The sequence below is a fragment of the Anomalospiza imberbis genome, chromosome 1, assembly GCF_031753505.1.
Source record: "Anomalospiza imberbis isolate Cuckoo-Finch-1a 21T00152 chromosome 1, ASM3175350v1, whole genome shotgun sequence".
Taxonomy (NCBI): domain Eukaryota; kingdom Metazoa; phylum Chordata; class Aves; order Passeriformes; family Viduidae; genus Anomalospiza; species Anomalospiza imberbis.
Genome location: NC_089681.1, coordinates 98758695 through 98773728, shown reverse-complemented (window position 1 = coordinate 98773728; position 15034 = coordinate 98758695). Strand labels below are relative to the sequence as shown.

The 15034-nt window shown below is 36.3% G+C and overlaps 1 protein-coding gene across 12 annotated transcripts in view; it reads right to left on the bottom strand.

Annotated features, from left to right (window-relative positions):
• The window catches only part of SUGCT (succinyl-CoA:glutarate-CoA transferase), a 322387-nt gene that overhangs the window by 261246 nt on the left and 46107 nt on the right, over window positions 1-15034 (bottom strand). For all 12 annotated transcript variants that reach the window (XM_068201853.1, XM_068201767.1, XM_068201802.1 and 9 more), the window contains one exon: window positions 11599-11742. In XM_068201853.1, the coding sequence (XP_068057954.1) occupies window positions 11599-11742 (144 nt within the window). The remainder of the gene's footprint in view (window positions 1-11598; window positions 11743-15034) is intronic.

The following is a 15034-nucleotide window of genomic DNA, read 5'->3' as shown; positions in this document are numbered from 1 at the left end:
TCACAGAGATCTGCTACGTTCAGTGAAATGAAACAATAAAAAAAGAACTGATCCACAAATCATTTTTAATGAGCTATTTAGAGCTTATAAAAGACCAGAATGGATGCTTCCCATAGCATGGAGATCAGCTCCTGATTAAGATTCAATTAGCATTAACAATAGCAAAGATTGATGCAACTAACAGATGTAGGACTTGTAATTTCAAAAGTATGTTTCAAGAGTAAGTACATGTTAAATGGACTCCTATCTCTCCTCAGTCTCCAATTAAACAGGCAATCAAACAAACAAATAAAAAAATAAACTTTTACACACTCAGATGAATTTTAGGTGGAGGATCAAAAATAAAAATCCTGACCATAGAAGCTATTAGACAGCACTGGCATTAAAGAGAAAAAGGAAACAAAAAAAAAATTCTATTAAATGAGCTCCAGTTGAAGAAAGACACATTCTAAAAGGAAGAATAAATTTCATTTTCTTGATTATGATAAAATACTAGTCTTTTTTTTTTCCTGAAAGCGTAAAGAAAGATACTACTTCAGCTTCATAATTACAAAGGAATGTCAGTAAGGAGCCTATTACTTAAAAAAAAAAAAAAACAAAAAATAAAAACAAAAAAAAAACCCCCACAACTATTAAGGAGAGTATTAAGGCTTAAAATACCAAAAATACCAAGAACTCCAAAGTTAGGTGCAAAATCCAAAAACTAAAGGTATTGAGTTTCTCATGAAGAAAAAAAAAAGGAAAAAACCAAAAAAGCCTATCAGTGGATTTTCCCATAACATGATCCTGGAAACAGATGAATCATTTTTAAAGTAACTTTGAAAACAAATCCCTTTTCTTTTCCATGACATGGAAAAATCAGCCAAAACAGTTAAAACTTTGGCAGTGTTCTAACAAATGAAATCAGATGTTGATAAAAGACATATCAGACAACTTTAGCTGTAAATTTCTACAATTATTTTCTTAAGACTTTATTGTCTCTGAAGAAAGACTATATATGCATTGAAATATTAAATGCATTGTGCTGTGTATTTCAGACAGCTTTATCATGTCCAGGCAAAATTAAACTGACAAGAAGTTTATTCTGCTACATTGTATACAGGTTTCTCTAACACTGTAACATATTGTGTGTCTTGTTTTTCTAGAGCTAAATGACGAATGAGAATAGTGAGAATAGGTTGAGTATTTATGGGTAAAAATCGAGAAGGCTAACAGGGCAGATATCCTGGTGGCAGTCTTATAGACCGCCCAACCAGGATAAAGGGGAGACGGAATACTCTATGAGCAGCTGACAGAAGTCTCACAATTGCTATCCCTTGTTCTCATGAAGGACTTCAACATACTAAATGTCTTGAAAATACAACACAACAAAGAGGCAATAGTCTAGGAGTCTGGAGTGTGTGGAATATTACTTCCTGATGCACTTGGTGAGAGCCAGCTAGGGAAAGAGCACTCTGGACCTGTTGTTTGTGAACAGAGAGGAAATTCTGGGTGGAGGTGGAAGGTTGTCTTGAGCATAGCAACCATGAAATGATAAAATTTTTAATTCTTGCAGAAGGAAGAAGACAGTTACCTAGGAACTCCAGAGGGAACACTTTGGCCTGTTTAGGAAATTGGTTGAGAGAGTCCCTTGGGAAGAAGACCTGTAGGACAAAGGAATCTAGGAAGGCTGTATATTCTACAGGAAGGAACACCTAAAGGTTCAGGCATAGGATTGTCATGCTGCACATGCCCAACAACCAGGGGATCAGGCCCAGTCAGTATAGGTTTATGAATGGCAGGTCCTACTTGACCACCCTGATCTTCTATGGCAAGGTAACTCACTAAGTGGATGAGGGAAAAGCTGTGGCTGCTGTCTATCTGGACTTTAGTAAAGCCTTTGACATTTTCTCTCAGTCTTCTTCTGCTCATGGCTTGGATGGGTGCACTCTTCATTGGATAAAAACACTTGGTGGATGGCTGGGCCTAAAGAGTGGTGGTGAATGGTGCTACATTCAGCTGGTCATTAGCTCTGCAGGGCTCAGGATTTGGTCCAGTTCTGTCCAACATCTTTAACAACACACTGGACAAGGGAACCAAATGCACCCTCAGTCAGTTTGCAGACAACACTAAGCTGGGCGGCAGTGCTGATCTGCTGGAGTGTAGGAAGGCTCTGCAGAGGGACCTGGACAGGTTGAATTAATGGGCCAAAGTCACTGGTATGAGGTTCAACAAGAAGTGCTGGATCCTGCACAACAGGATCACAACGACTCCAGGCAGTGCTACAGGCTGCTGGCAGACTGGCTGGAAAGCTGGCCAGCAGAAAAGGACCTGGGGGTGCTGGTTGACAGCAGCTGAACATAAGCCAGTGTGTGCCCAGGTGGCCAAGAAGGACGATGGCATCCTGGCCTGTATCAGGAACAGCATGGCCAACAGGACCAGGACAGTGCTCTATAATCGGAACTGGTGCAGCCTCAAATCCTGCGTTCAGTTTTGAGCCCCTCACTACCAGAAAGATATTGAGGTGCTGAAGCATGTCCAGAGAAAGGCAGTGAAGCTGGTGAAGGGCCTGGAGCCTTATAAAAAGCAGCTGTGGGAGCTTGAATTGCTCAGACTGGAGAAAAGGAGGCTCAGAGATGAACCTTATTGCTCTCTACAACTTCTTGAAAGGAGGCTGTAGTGAAGTGAGGGAGCCACTCTTCTCCCAGGCAACAAGTGATAGGATAAGAGTAAAAGGCCTCTAAAGCCAAGAGGTTTAGGTTAGATAATAGGAAAAAAATTCACAGAAAACATTGTCAGCCATTGGAACAAGCTGCCCAGGGAAGTGGTGGAATTGCTCACTCTGGGGCTATTTAAAAGATATGGCACTTAGGGACATGCTTTAGTGGTGGACTTGGACTTGCTGAATTACTTGATGATCTCAAAGTTCTTTTCCAACTTAAAAGATTCTTTTGTATTCTAAAAAAATAGCTATATTTGATGACTGAGAATGGAAACAAGAAAGCAAAAAAACATGATAAAGACAAACAGATTTTGCTCATATAAAATTTAATTACCTGTGAAGACAGGCATCAGAATAACTATAGCAATTTTAATTTTTGTTTGCAATTGTGTACTATCCATAGACTCCAAACTGGATTTTATATATCCTTTGTAAAGGATATTATTTTTTTATTTAATCAGTAATAAGGACTCTTATCCATGGAAAGCTGTCAACATCCAAAACATGCTGTATTAAGGCACTTTTCACTTTTGATCTTATGATAGGAACAGTGCCATTTACAATGAAAATAAGCATACATCTAACCATTTACATAACTCATTTTTTTGCTCTCCACATTTATCAGGATTAATATTTGCAAGGAAAAAAGAATCTTAGGTGTGTTTGTCTACTGACATTGTCATTTTCATCATATCTGTAGTGAAAAAATACAAAAATAAAATATAATAGTAATTTCAACAGCTTGTGCTGCAGCAGTGCAAACAGGTAGATTTTAGACTTTTCATTTGATACACAGGGAGGCATGTAAAGAAACAAGTCGTGCCTATTTGGTTGTGAGAGAAATGTGCAAATGTTGTCTGCCTATTATCACAGTGAAATCTCTCATTCATTACAGTATTACCTCGGCAGAACAACAATGGCTTTAGTTCTAACACTGAAAATCTCCATTCATTGTCCATTAAGTACTTAATGGTGCTAATGGTGCTAATGCACTACAGGGATGTCAAAAGAAACAAATCATGCAATTGAATGAAATATTTGAAATAGGATGTTTTACAAGATTATAATTCCTGTGCCTCTGCAGCATTAAGCAATGCCCATAATTCTCTTTTGAGTATTTTAATGCTGTTCACATTGCAGATGTAGTTTATTTACTAAGCTGTTAAACAGCATGCAAGTCAGAGAAATGTGGTCCAAGGTCCTATTTGACTTGAGTATTACCAATGAGTCTGGAGTCAAAATATGGTACTTCAACGTAATGCTTTTTAAGTAGTGGCAAAATTGTAAATTATACTCTGAAGAAGGAATTTATTCTTTAATCAATCTACAAAAAATATCTAAGTAGTATAACAAAAAACCCAAATTTTTTTATCACAGAGGAAACTAGAATAAAAATAAGTTCAAATATATTTATTAGAGAAATCTAGTACTACCAAATTCATTCAAAGCAAGGCAAAGGATTTTTACAAATAACTGAACTCTGACAAGACGCTCACATTGATGGTCACATTGATCCACCCCAGGGTAGTGAAGGAAGGAAAAGAACTTGTCACAACACTCTCAAACCTCTACCACCAATCCTTGTTAACTGGAGAAGTTCCAGCTGACTGGAAACTGGCAAATGTAAAGGATGTAGCTGAAGGATGATTCAGGGAATAGCCCTGTCAGCCTGACCTCAGTTCCAACCAAGCTTATGGAAGAGATCATCCTGAGTGCCATTATATGGCACATACAGGACAATCAGGGGATCAAGCCCAGCCAGCATGCATTTATGAAACGCAGATTCTGCTTTAATCTGATCTGATTCTATGACCAAGTGACCCACTGAGTAGATGAGGGAAAGGCTGTGGATGTATTCTATCTAGACTTCAGTAAAGCATTTGACAGAATCTCCCACAGCACCCTCCTAGATGGGTGAACATCTCAGTTAATAAAAAGCTGGCTGGATGGCCAGGCTTGGAGTGTTATGGTGAATGGAACTAAATCCACCTGGTGATGGGTCACTATTGGTGTTCCCCAGGGCTCAGTTTTGGGGCTGGTCCCTGTTTAACATCTTTTTTGATGATCTGGACCTGGGGATTCAGGGCACCCTCAGTAAATTTGCAGAAAACACTTAAGTTGGGTGGGAGTCTTGATCTGCTCAAGAGTAGGAAGGCTCTGCAGGGAAACCTGAACAGGCTTGATCAGTGGGCTGAGGAAAACATGATGAGGACAAAAGGGTGCTGCACTCAGGTCCCAGCAAGACCATGCAGCCCTACAAGCTTGGGGAGGAGTAGCTCAAGACCTGGTCAGCAGAAAGGGGCCTGGGGGTACTCAGTATGAGCCAGCAGTGTGCCCAGGTGGCCAAGATCAATGGCATCCTGGCCTGTATGAAGAACAGTGTGTACAGCAGGACCAGGGCAGAGTTCACCCTCCTGCACTCAGCACTGGTGAGGCCACACCTTGATTACTGTGTTCAGTTCTGGGCCTCTCATTTTAAAAAGGACATTGAAGTGCTGGAGCATGGCCAAAGAAGGGCAACAAGGCTTGTGAAAGGTCTGGAAAATGTGTCTTATGGGGAATGGCTGAGGGAGCTGGGGTTGTTTATTCTCAAGAAGGGGCTCAAGAGGGACCTCAATTGCTCTCTCTTTCAACCTGAAAGAAGGTTGTAGTGAGGTGGGCACTGGTCTCTTCTCCTGTGCCTGCAGAGAGGGGAATAGATGAAATGGTCTTAAATTGAGATAGTGGAGATTCAGATACTAGGAAAAAAAATTTCAGCATTAGGGAGGTCAGGCATTGGAACAGGTTGCCCAGGGTGGAGTCACCATCCCTGGAGATGTTTAATAGGTGGCTGGATATGGATGATGTGATTTAGTGGTTTAAGGGTTATAAAGGTAGTTCTGGGTTGACAACTGGACTTTATGATCTTAAGGGTCTCTTTCAACCTTGATGATTCTATAAATTTTATACAGTTTAATGGATATCTGTTTTAGAAGTCTGAAACTAGAGTCTGAACACATTTTTTATAGCTTTTACTATAACATAATAAGTAATAAGTTATGACTTTTGGCCTAATCACATGTCACATCCCTAAAGAGTTTGCAATCTAACTGATTAGCCACAACCAATGCTGAATAGAGAAACAATACTGTGCTGAATATAAAGAGAAATTCTGGCAGCAGGACCTCATCAGACCAAAGGAAGTCATTATTTCAAATGTGTTGCAGCATCATCTTTTACCTTTTTTAAAGTAATAAATTATAATCTACAGAGAAATTTTAATGAGAGTTTCCTGAAGTAATCAAACTAAGCAGTGTTGAAACCTTAGCTAGAGTTCTATCACCATACCCAAAAATGCCACACTTGTTAAGGTTTATTAGATTTTCAGAGGTTCAGCAGCACATAAAAATCAGCTGTCTTGTTAACTTACAATTTTCCATGACATAAAACTAAAACCTCTTCCATCAAGTTACAACCCTTTTACTTGTTATTTACATTAAAAAATGGAGCACAATGTGTTGAAAGGCTCTATCCTAGTTTGATGAACTTATAGAATGACTTCTGAAACTTCTATGATTTTAGAGGGGCAGGTGAGATTTTGGGGTACACTAAATGTGTTTATTCTGGTACTAGTTGCTTTAATCATTCCCTTTTCTTTTCATTTACCCAGGTTATCCTTCTCCTAATACTCAGCATGATTCTGAAATCTGATCTGCTGGTAATAAACATCTTGATTTCATTTCCAAGATTACACCCTTATTTAAAGGTCATCTAAATTAAAAACTCATTAAAAGAAATGTCTTCCTTTGTCTTCAAACTCTCTCCCCTACCCACTCCAGGCTTTTTTTTTTTTTTTTTTGGTAAAAATGGGGCATATTTTTTCTATCTCCTTTCTAGTCTTTCTCTAATTAATGACAGAGGCAGATCAACGTAGGAAAATGAAGCTGCAACTCATTCAGGCTTGGTTTCTTTAGCACAAGAACAATGGTAGGAAAGACAAAAAGACAGAATTTACAGTTAGGTAGCATTTAAAGAAGAAATTCCCTAGCAATTTGCACATGTATTCTGAAGATGTTCTTCCAATGACTGCATAACTAATCATTAGGAATCATAACACAAATTCCACAGAGGCCAATATTAAATTGAGTTACTGTGATGAGTGTATGGTCTTCTGGTCTATTCAATCAAATTCTGGCTGATTAAAACCCAGAGGGATAAATTCTGTTCTTAGTTATACAGCTGTCCTCAATGGAAATTGTCAAGAATACAGGCCAAGAAGTATTTAAAGTGCAGTATATGTTTAAAGAAATGTTCACATTAATTCAGATTTTGCTATTTTTCCATATGAGACCTATACAGTGAAAAAAATGACATCTCCATACAGCACATGATCAATTTTTTACTATGATGGAGATTAAGAATACTATGTTTTGCAAAGATGATGCTTTATAAGCTTGTAAAAAACCCACTTATTCAAATCATACCCCAAAACAAGACAACTGTGTAACAGTTTTCATAGCTGGCCTCCAAAATCACCAGAAGCTTCTACCTCTAAAAAAGCTTCATACCTCTAAAAAAGATTACTTTCTTTTGTTATTTTGGTATTTGTTCAACTCATAACTCTCAGCAAGCGAAGAAGCAACAAGATACAGTCAAGACACCTGAGCAGTATTTAAGTTCCAAGACTGATATTTCCACACAGCTTACTGCTCAGGTATTCTATGATGCCTTGTATGTCCTATAGGCAGTATGCAACTATTACCAGTTTCATCTATACTCAATAATTGCCAAAAGACAAGCCATGAAAGCCCTGAATAGATAGCACTGAAAGAACCTTAAATAGATAAGCCTTAAACAGAATCCTCATGGGAAAATATGAGGTAGAAATAAAAATAGCTTCTAATCCTCATCATTCCCTTAGTAAACAAGCTGTTTAATTAAGAACAAAAATGAAATAAAGAAAATAATTTATACCAATTTTCTTGGTTTTTCTAGAAAAATTTCAACATTTTAAGAAGATATTTGCTATGGTAAATACAAACTAAAACATAGTAATTAGAAGCAGAGAAGTGTCTGATGAACAATCATATTATACAAACAATATTACCCATATTTTCCTCTCCGTGGAATCTGGGAAAAAATACATTCAAAATTGCAGAAATTTTAAATGTAAAATATTTCTTGTAGATTTTTAATCCAAATGAAACCAACTTATTAGAGTATTTGTTAAAGCCTGAGCGTAATTAAATACAGGAAGGATATTAAAATGTCCAAGAGATTTTTTTAAACCACAACAGAAGAAAAGGCACAATTGCATAATTGGAACCAAAGCCAAACCCCACTTCCTTCTTATTTACCAGTATCATCTAAAGGACACTATTTAGATGCTGAAAGGTCTGGAGATTACAACTGTGAATCATCTAAAAGTCAAAAATTTCAAAGGAATTGTATGACACAGGTTAAAAGTTTAGAGATGAGAGATATAGAAAGTTTCTTCTCACTACAAAACCACATCCTAAGAGTTACCATATCTCGTTTTCAAAAAAAAAAAAAAGCTAGAATCCTATTTAGTTGTGGGGGAAAGAAATCTTCTTTGGTAGTAATAAGTGTTTAAAACAGAGAATTTGAAAGAAAGATATAAATTTTAAGATATTCTAAATTTTTTTTTTTTTTTTCAGAGAACAGGGTCTCACCTATAATTTGGTTCTACACAGATAACAAACATGAAACTAACTTGCCAGTCAGTGGGATAGCTCTTCAAAAAGTTTCAGATCAGTGTTGTTGGCAGCTGAATTCAGTTCAATGCTCTTTGTTATTTGCATGTCTGTGCAGGAAATTAGTATTAAAAGCATTTTCTAGCCCTCCCTTCCACACAAAAACAAAAACAACAAAAACAAAACAAAACAAATTTAAATCCTCTTGCATTTCTACAAGGCATGCAGAAAAGTGATAGCACAGACACAGATGGACATTTAGATGCTAAGTTTTCGGTATAAAACAAACCAAACCATTTTCAAGATTTTTTAATTACCAGAGTGACTTAACCCCTGGGATATTTATTCCTTTCTGACATCATCAAAGTCATCAACACTGAACAATGAATATGTCTTGGCCAGGTTCACAATTTTCAGTTCAGATGAAGGGATGAACAAAAGATCCAACCATACTGCTATATTAGCTCAGTGCATGAAATGCTGGCAAAACTAAGTTTCATGCAAGACCCTGGTGTCAAAACAATATAAATAGGATGGTTTAGTACACATAGTAGATTCCTTTTTTTCTCATTAAAAATTACCACACTTCAGCAAAACTCTTGCTGAGGGAAAAGTTATCACAATGTCTCTGTTTGACCTCGAGATCCTACCAATAATCAACACCAACAAGAACCTAATAAACTGAAAGTCTAAAACTTTAGGTTCCTTATTTTTTTGGCAGCATCCATGAGAAGCTTCAAAAAGTCCTTCTTTTTAAACATTCATCACATGAGGAAAAGCTAGCTTTAGATTCCTAGTTGGGAGGTAAAACCAAAATCTTTTTGTAAACATCTATCTTTAAAGACCCTGATCACATCACAGTAATTGCCTAACTTAATTTAAAAAAACTCACTACCATCAGAAGTATTGCAAGAGTATTTTATTTATTTACATTAATTTTCAGATTCGTACTACTCTTTCTTAATAGAGACACTCCCCCTAAAGACTTATAAGTAACCACCAGTCTTACAAAAAGAAAGAAAATGAACCAAGAAACCAAATGTTATGAAAGAAACTCATCTGCCACTTATGTTCTTCTTCATTACTTTTAACACATCTTTTTAATCTAATTAATCACATGTTTTTATTTTTTTTTTTTTACTTTAGAAACTCATCCATAAATACTTCTTCCAGTTTCATAGATGTTCTCATTACAGTCTTGGGCCAACACCCTAAAATTAATTTGGACTGAAGCAACAGGGTCACCTAAAACAAAAAAGCTGCTTTCTGAATAACATCTTGTATCCATATTCTGCTCCAATATACCAAATTATTTGAATCTCATTTACCCAACACTAAAGTAAATAAAAACATATCTTTTTCAATGAGAGTGTGCATATATGGAACTACTTCTTAATAAATTTTAGATAACTATAATTTCATAATGAGCAGGGGAGGGGTTACTGTATAAAAAAACCTAAAAAAACTAATAAGCTTTTCCTTGAATATTTAGCACTGCTTCAATTAATCATGTAGAAGACAAACACCATGCAACATGCTTTGTTCTCCAACATCTATCCAGGTCTTCAATCTCTTCCTTGTGTATGCTCATGAGTGGCCTAAAGGATGATGATGCGGAAGTTCAGATGAAAATTTTGCAATATAAGAACATTTCTGTGCATAGACAAATCTACCCTAATCAAGGAAAAAGATTATAAAGACAAATAAGGTAATAAAATAAGCTGAAATAAGAGAGCTACAGTTGAAGCTAACTTCAACACTTCCTGCTTTCAGCAATTGATAAAATATTGAATAATAATCTAGAAGACTTCATTAAAAACAAAAAGTCAAAAACCAGTGGAACAAGGAATTAAGTGCCCACACCCCTCCCAGAATTACTATTGAAATCAATAAAAATTATCAGAAGTATTTGTATAAAATTAGAAATTAAAAAGATGAAGAAGCAGCTGCCATAATATATAACACTACTATACCATAAACATAAAACCCCCCTACATTGATATATATTCAAAATATTTAATAAGCATTTAATACACTTTTAAAATATTTTTCTGAACTGTTTTTCTCCTAAACATTCTTTCAATACAGACAAAACATTTGCAAATATATTTAAGTATAATTAAGTTCTGTTCTTACAAACATTTGTTCTGAAATAAATGAGAAGTTCTTTATTGATTTAATCAAGGATTTCCCCTCCTGTCTGATTTCAGTAGTTATTCAGACAGAAGCAGTAGGCACTAAAACTACAGCAAACTCAATCGTTAGTCTCAATCATTGTTACCATACAATGATATAGGTCTCCAACCTCTTGTTCACACATGGGCCAACTTTTAGCACAACGGGCACTGTCATTTCTCAACTGTACTGACAGGTATAACGTGAAGAAAAATACAATTAAATAAGGATGAAAACAATGCAGTTGCTTTAATTAGGACTGCATACAATTTTGATGTACATTTTAAAATGTAAACAAAAATTCCTCTGTACCATGTGCCCAGTTGGTACCAGCAAGTACCTACATCAGCAAGACAACATATCACCTGATCATATGCAGTTCATATCAATGTCACTTGCTTTTTAGAAATGATAAATCATTGCACCAGTGGTGTTCAAATGTTCAAAGAAGTTAAAGTTCTCATTATATGTAGTACATGCTATATCTTTCATGATCAAAACAACTTTGCCTTTAATGCCTAGGAAAAATGCTGCATCTTCAACTTTACTTCATCCTTTTAACTCCCAGAGCCAAAAGGCAGGCCTCCTGGATTACATTACTTTGAAACTTGGGTGATACTTTAATACTCTGGGTGATTTTGCACAAGTTATTCAGTCGCTCTATAAGTAACATTACCCAGTGCCAAAGCCTTCCTTTCAACATTGGTTTCACCTCTTAGGCTTGTCTGTCTCCAATTACTCACTTCAACTGTTAAAATCTCAGTGATATTATAAATCTTTATTAACCTGTGTTTTTAAAGAACATTGCAGTCCTTTGCAAAATTGAAAACCAAACTTAGTGCAGTAGTAACAATAACCATGTCATATAAAATGGTTGCTACCAGAGCAGCAGGTTACGAGAATGATCATTAATGTCATTATTACTGTTGTCACTAGTTATACTGACTAATGCACATTAATTTATATGCAAATAGTATTCTTAGGTTCAAGCATCTACACAACAAAAAGCAGGTTTTTTACAACTCCTACCTGAGTTGACAGGAGATTGCAGTCAATGTGTAGTCCTTTTCCTGTCTTATACCTCTGAAGTAAACCAGCCATAATTGCTCCATATGTATACAACCCAGTAGCAAGGTCTGTCATTGCTACTCCTGGTCTAACTGGCTCACCATCCTAAAGAAAAAGAAAACACCCCAAAATGAAACAAGACAAACAAAACAATTAGCAAATAAAAAAAAATTAAAAGCAGGGAAACAAGCAGAGACAATACGATTGTACAGGACTGGGATCTTATTGGCATGATATGGACATGGTGAGATGACTCCTGTGACTGGAGTGTTGGAATGGAGGGATATAGGCTCTTTAGGAAAGACAGGCAAAGGAGACAAAGAGGCAGTGTTTCTATGTCAATGACCATGAGCACATGGAGTTTCATTGGGGATGGATGAAGAGCTGACTGAGAGCACAGGGAGGGCAATTGCAGGTAACATTATAATCCTGCTACACACACCCATCCATAGAGGCAAAGTGGATGGGGCCGTCGACAGACAGATCACAGTGGCCTCATTCACAAGCCCTGATCCTCATGGGGGGCTTCAACCACCCCAATATCTGTTAGAGAGACAACAACATAGAACCACGTACTGTAGGAAAATATCAGGTTCAAGACCATCTAGGGAATCTGAAGGTGCATAAGCCCATTGGACTCGATGACATACATCTGCAGGACTCCAGGGATTTGGCAGTGGGAATGGCTAAGCCACAATCCATCATATTTGAGAAGTCATGCTAGTCCTAGGAAGTTCCCATTGACTGGAAAAAGGGAGACATAAGCCTCATATTTAAAAAGGGTGAAAAAGAAGACCCAGGAGACTATGGGCCCACCAATCTCCTCTTCCTTTCCAGCAGGCATATGGAGTAGATTCTCCTGGATTCTATTCTAAGGCACATGAAAAATAAGCAGGTGATTTGTGACAGCCAACATGGCTTCACTATGGGTAAATTGTGCCTGACAAATTTAGTGGCCTTCTATGATGGGGTTACAGCAGTAGTAGGTCTTGGGAAAAGTGACTGATGTCACCTACTTGGTCTTGTGCAATGCAATTGACACCATCCCCCATGACACACTTGTCTCTAAAGTGTGCACTTGGCAGACAAGGAATTGTTTGGATGGTTGCACTGAGTTGCAGTTAGTGCAAGAAATTAGTATCTTTGAGTGACCTGATGTATAAAAATGACCACTGAAAACCACGTATTCTTGCAGCATGTACACAAAACTGCCACTTTGTGATGCCACATCCTGAAATCATGAAGGATTTATTATGCAACTTTTTGTCCCTAATAACATAATGCTTCAATTCACCAACGCAAAAAGAAAAGAGATAATGTTAGAAACAAGAGAAGCTAGTGAAGACTGAATTTTATAATGTCTAGAAGCCAAAGGCCTAAACAATTTTTACAGTACACTGACACAGGTGCCTGTCTGTTTAAAAGGCATATTGCTTCATTCTTCTCACTCCCTTTTTCTCTCTCCTCTTCAGTCCCTCCCCAAGTCAAAGCTCAGTTTTGTATTTTCCACTATACGCACTCCAGGCTTCTAGTAAGAAAATAAAAACATTGACACATATAAATATTACACAAGCAAATACATGCAAATTCACGACCTTCTGACTGAAATCACTGAAAAGTTGTTTGTTCAAATATCCTTTTCTGTATGTCATCCCTTTTCTAGCATCAGGAGAAAAATCTTCATGTTACATCATGTGTTTCAGAACTTCTGTAATCATTGGCATGATATATGACTCCTCTGAAATCAATGGCAAAATTAACTTCTAATTTCAGCCCAGCTAGGCTTTTTTTGTAGTGCTTCTTCTGAAATATTTTCCATTTCCTACTCTGAAATTTTCAGGTCAGATGATCAGATTATCACAGCAATTCCTTAATTTGAAGTCTTTGTTTGTTTTGGGGTTTTTTTTTAAGTTTTTCAAACTGTGAAGAAAAATAGCAGTGCAAAGCTAATGAGACTCTTCCAGAGTTCTGGCACCCAAGTAAGCCTACCATAAGACAACCTAAAATCATTACAATTGATAAATAATAACTGTTTGTCAAGTTACCATAAAGGTATTTAAACTAATGTAGCATAAATTAAACAAAATTGAATTTACAAAATTATTCTAAATTAGCCATGTCTAAACTGCTAAGTGTAATTATTGTAATAATAATCTTCTAAATAAGATTGCAAGAATTATTTTCTGATAATTACTTTAAAAAGAGTGTCTTCGATTAATGTAAGAAAATCTTCACCATCACTTTTCTTTTGCACTCCAACAGGATTTACACAATTCCGATATCAAGTCATAAATGCTATTATATTTTTCTTCTAAAATTTTTATTTTATTATCAATTACATTAAAAGAGCAATTTTGCAATAAAAGACAGTAGGACAATATTTTCTACACGAGATGGAAAAGGCTGCTATTTTATTTATATCATGAAATTGACTAAAAATTACAAAATCTGTATAAAATATCGCAAATTTAAAAAAATAGCTACTCTCATCCAAACTGCAGTAAGGATTAGTCTGTGACTATCTATAGCCTAGATATCCACAGGATGATATATAAACTACACAATATTAAGGTGAACACTGCTTTAGGAAATAGTACTTTTTTGAAGAATCTCTTATTTCTTCCTTCCCCAGATGCTACACTAAGCTACTTCATCTTCCCAATAGAAAACACAATTCAAAGGTTCCAGATATTTACCACTCTCATTGTACCCAACTCTGGGGAAAAACAGGAAAGTTCATTCTTCACTTTTATATGAGGGCTACCAAGAAGGTCTTTGCTCCTCAGAGCTACCACAGAGAAATAAAAGAAAAAACAAAACGAACAAACAAAGAAAAAAAACCCCACACGGCAAAAACCCACACACACATAGAAAAACACCCAACCAAAACAAACAAAAAAAAAAACCTCATATTATCTGCTGCAAGTAATCAGTTTGTTAAATTGCTCTTTCTTTATTATAGCCACTTCATTACATTCACTGGGTTGAGAAGAAACCCAGTGAATGTAATGAAAGACTTTTGACTACAGTGAATGTAATCAAAGATTTTGATTTTACAAACAGATGTGCTGCAATGTTCTTAGTTTTAAAACACTGCCCACTGTTTTCAGAGTGCCATTAACTTCACCCTTTAAGGAGAACACTACATTTTGAACATGAAAAAATTTGGATTATTTTAATAGTTTGTTATATATGAACTCCAGAACCTTCCTCATCAAGTACTGAACTATCTAATGTTTAAAAGCAAACATTTCCTTTGCCTCAGTGAAAAGTTCACCTTTATTTCTAAAAGTACTTTCACAATTTCCCCTTAGAGAGCACTCCTACAAAACTACTAGCACTGTACTGCAATTTTATTTTTAACATTTTGGCTTTGTTTTATCCTAACACTCCACAA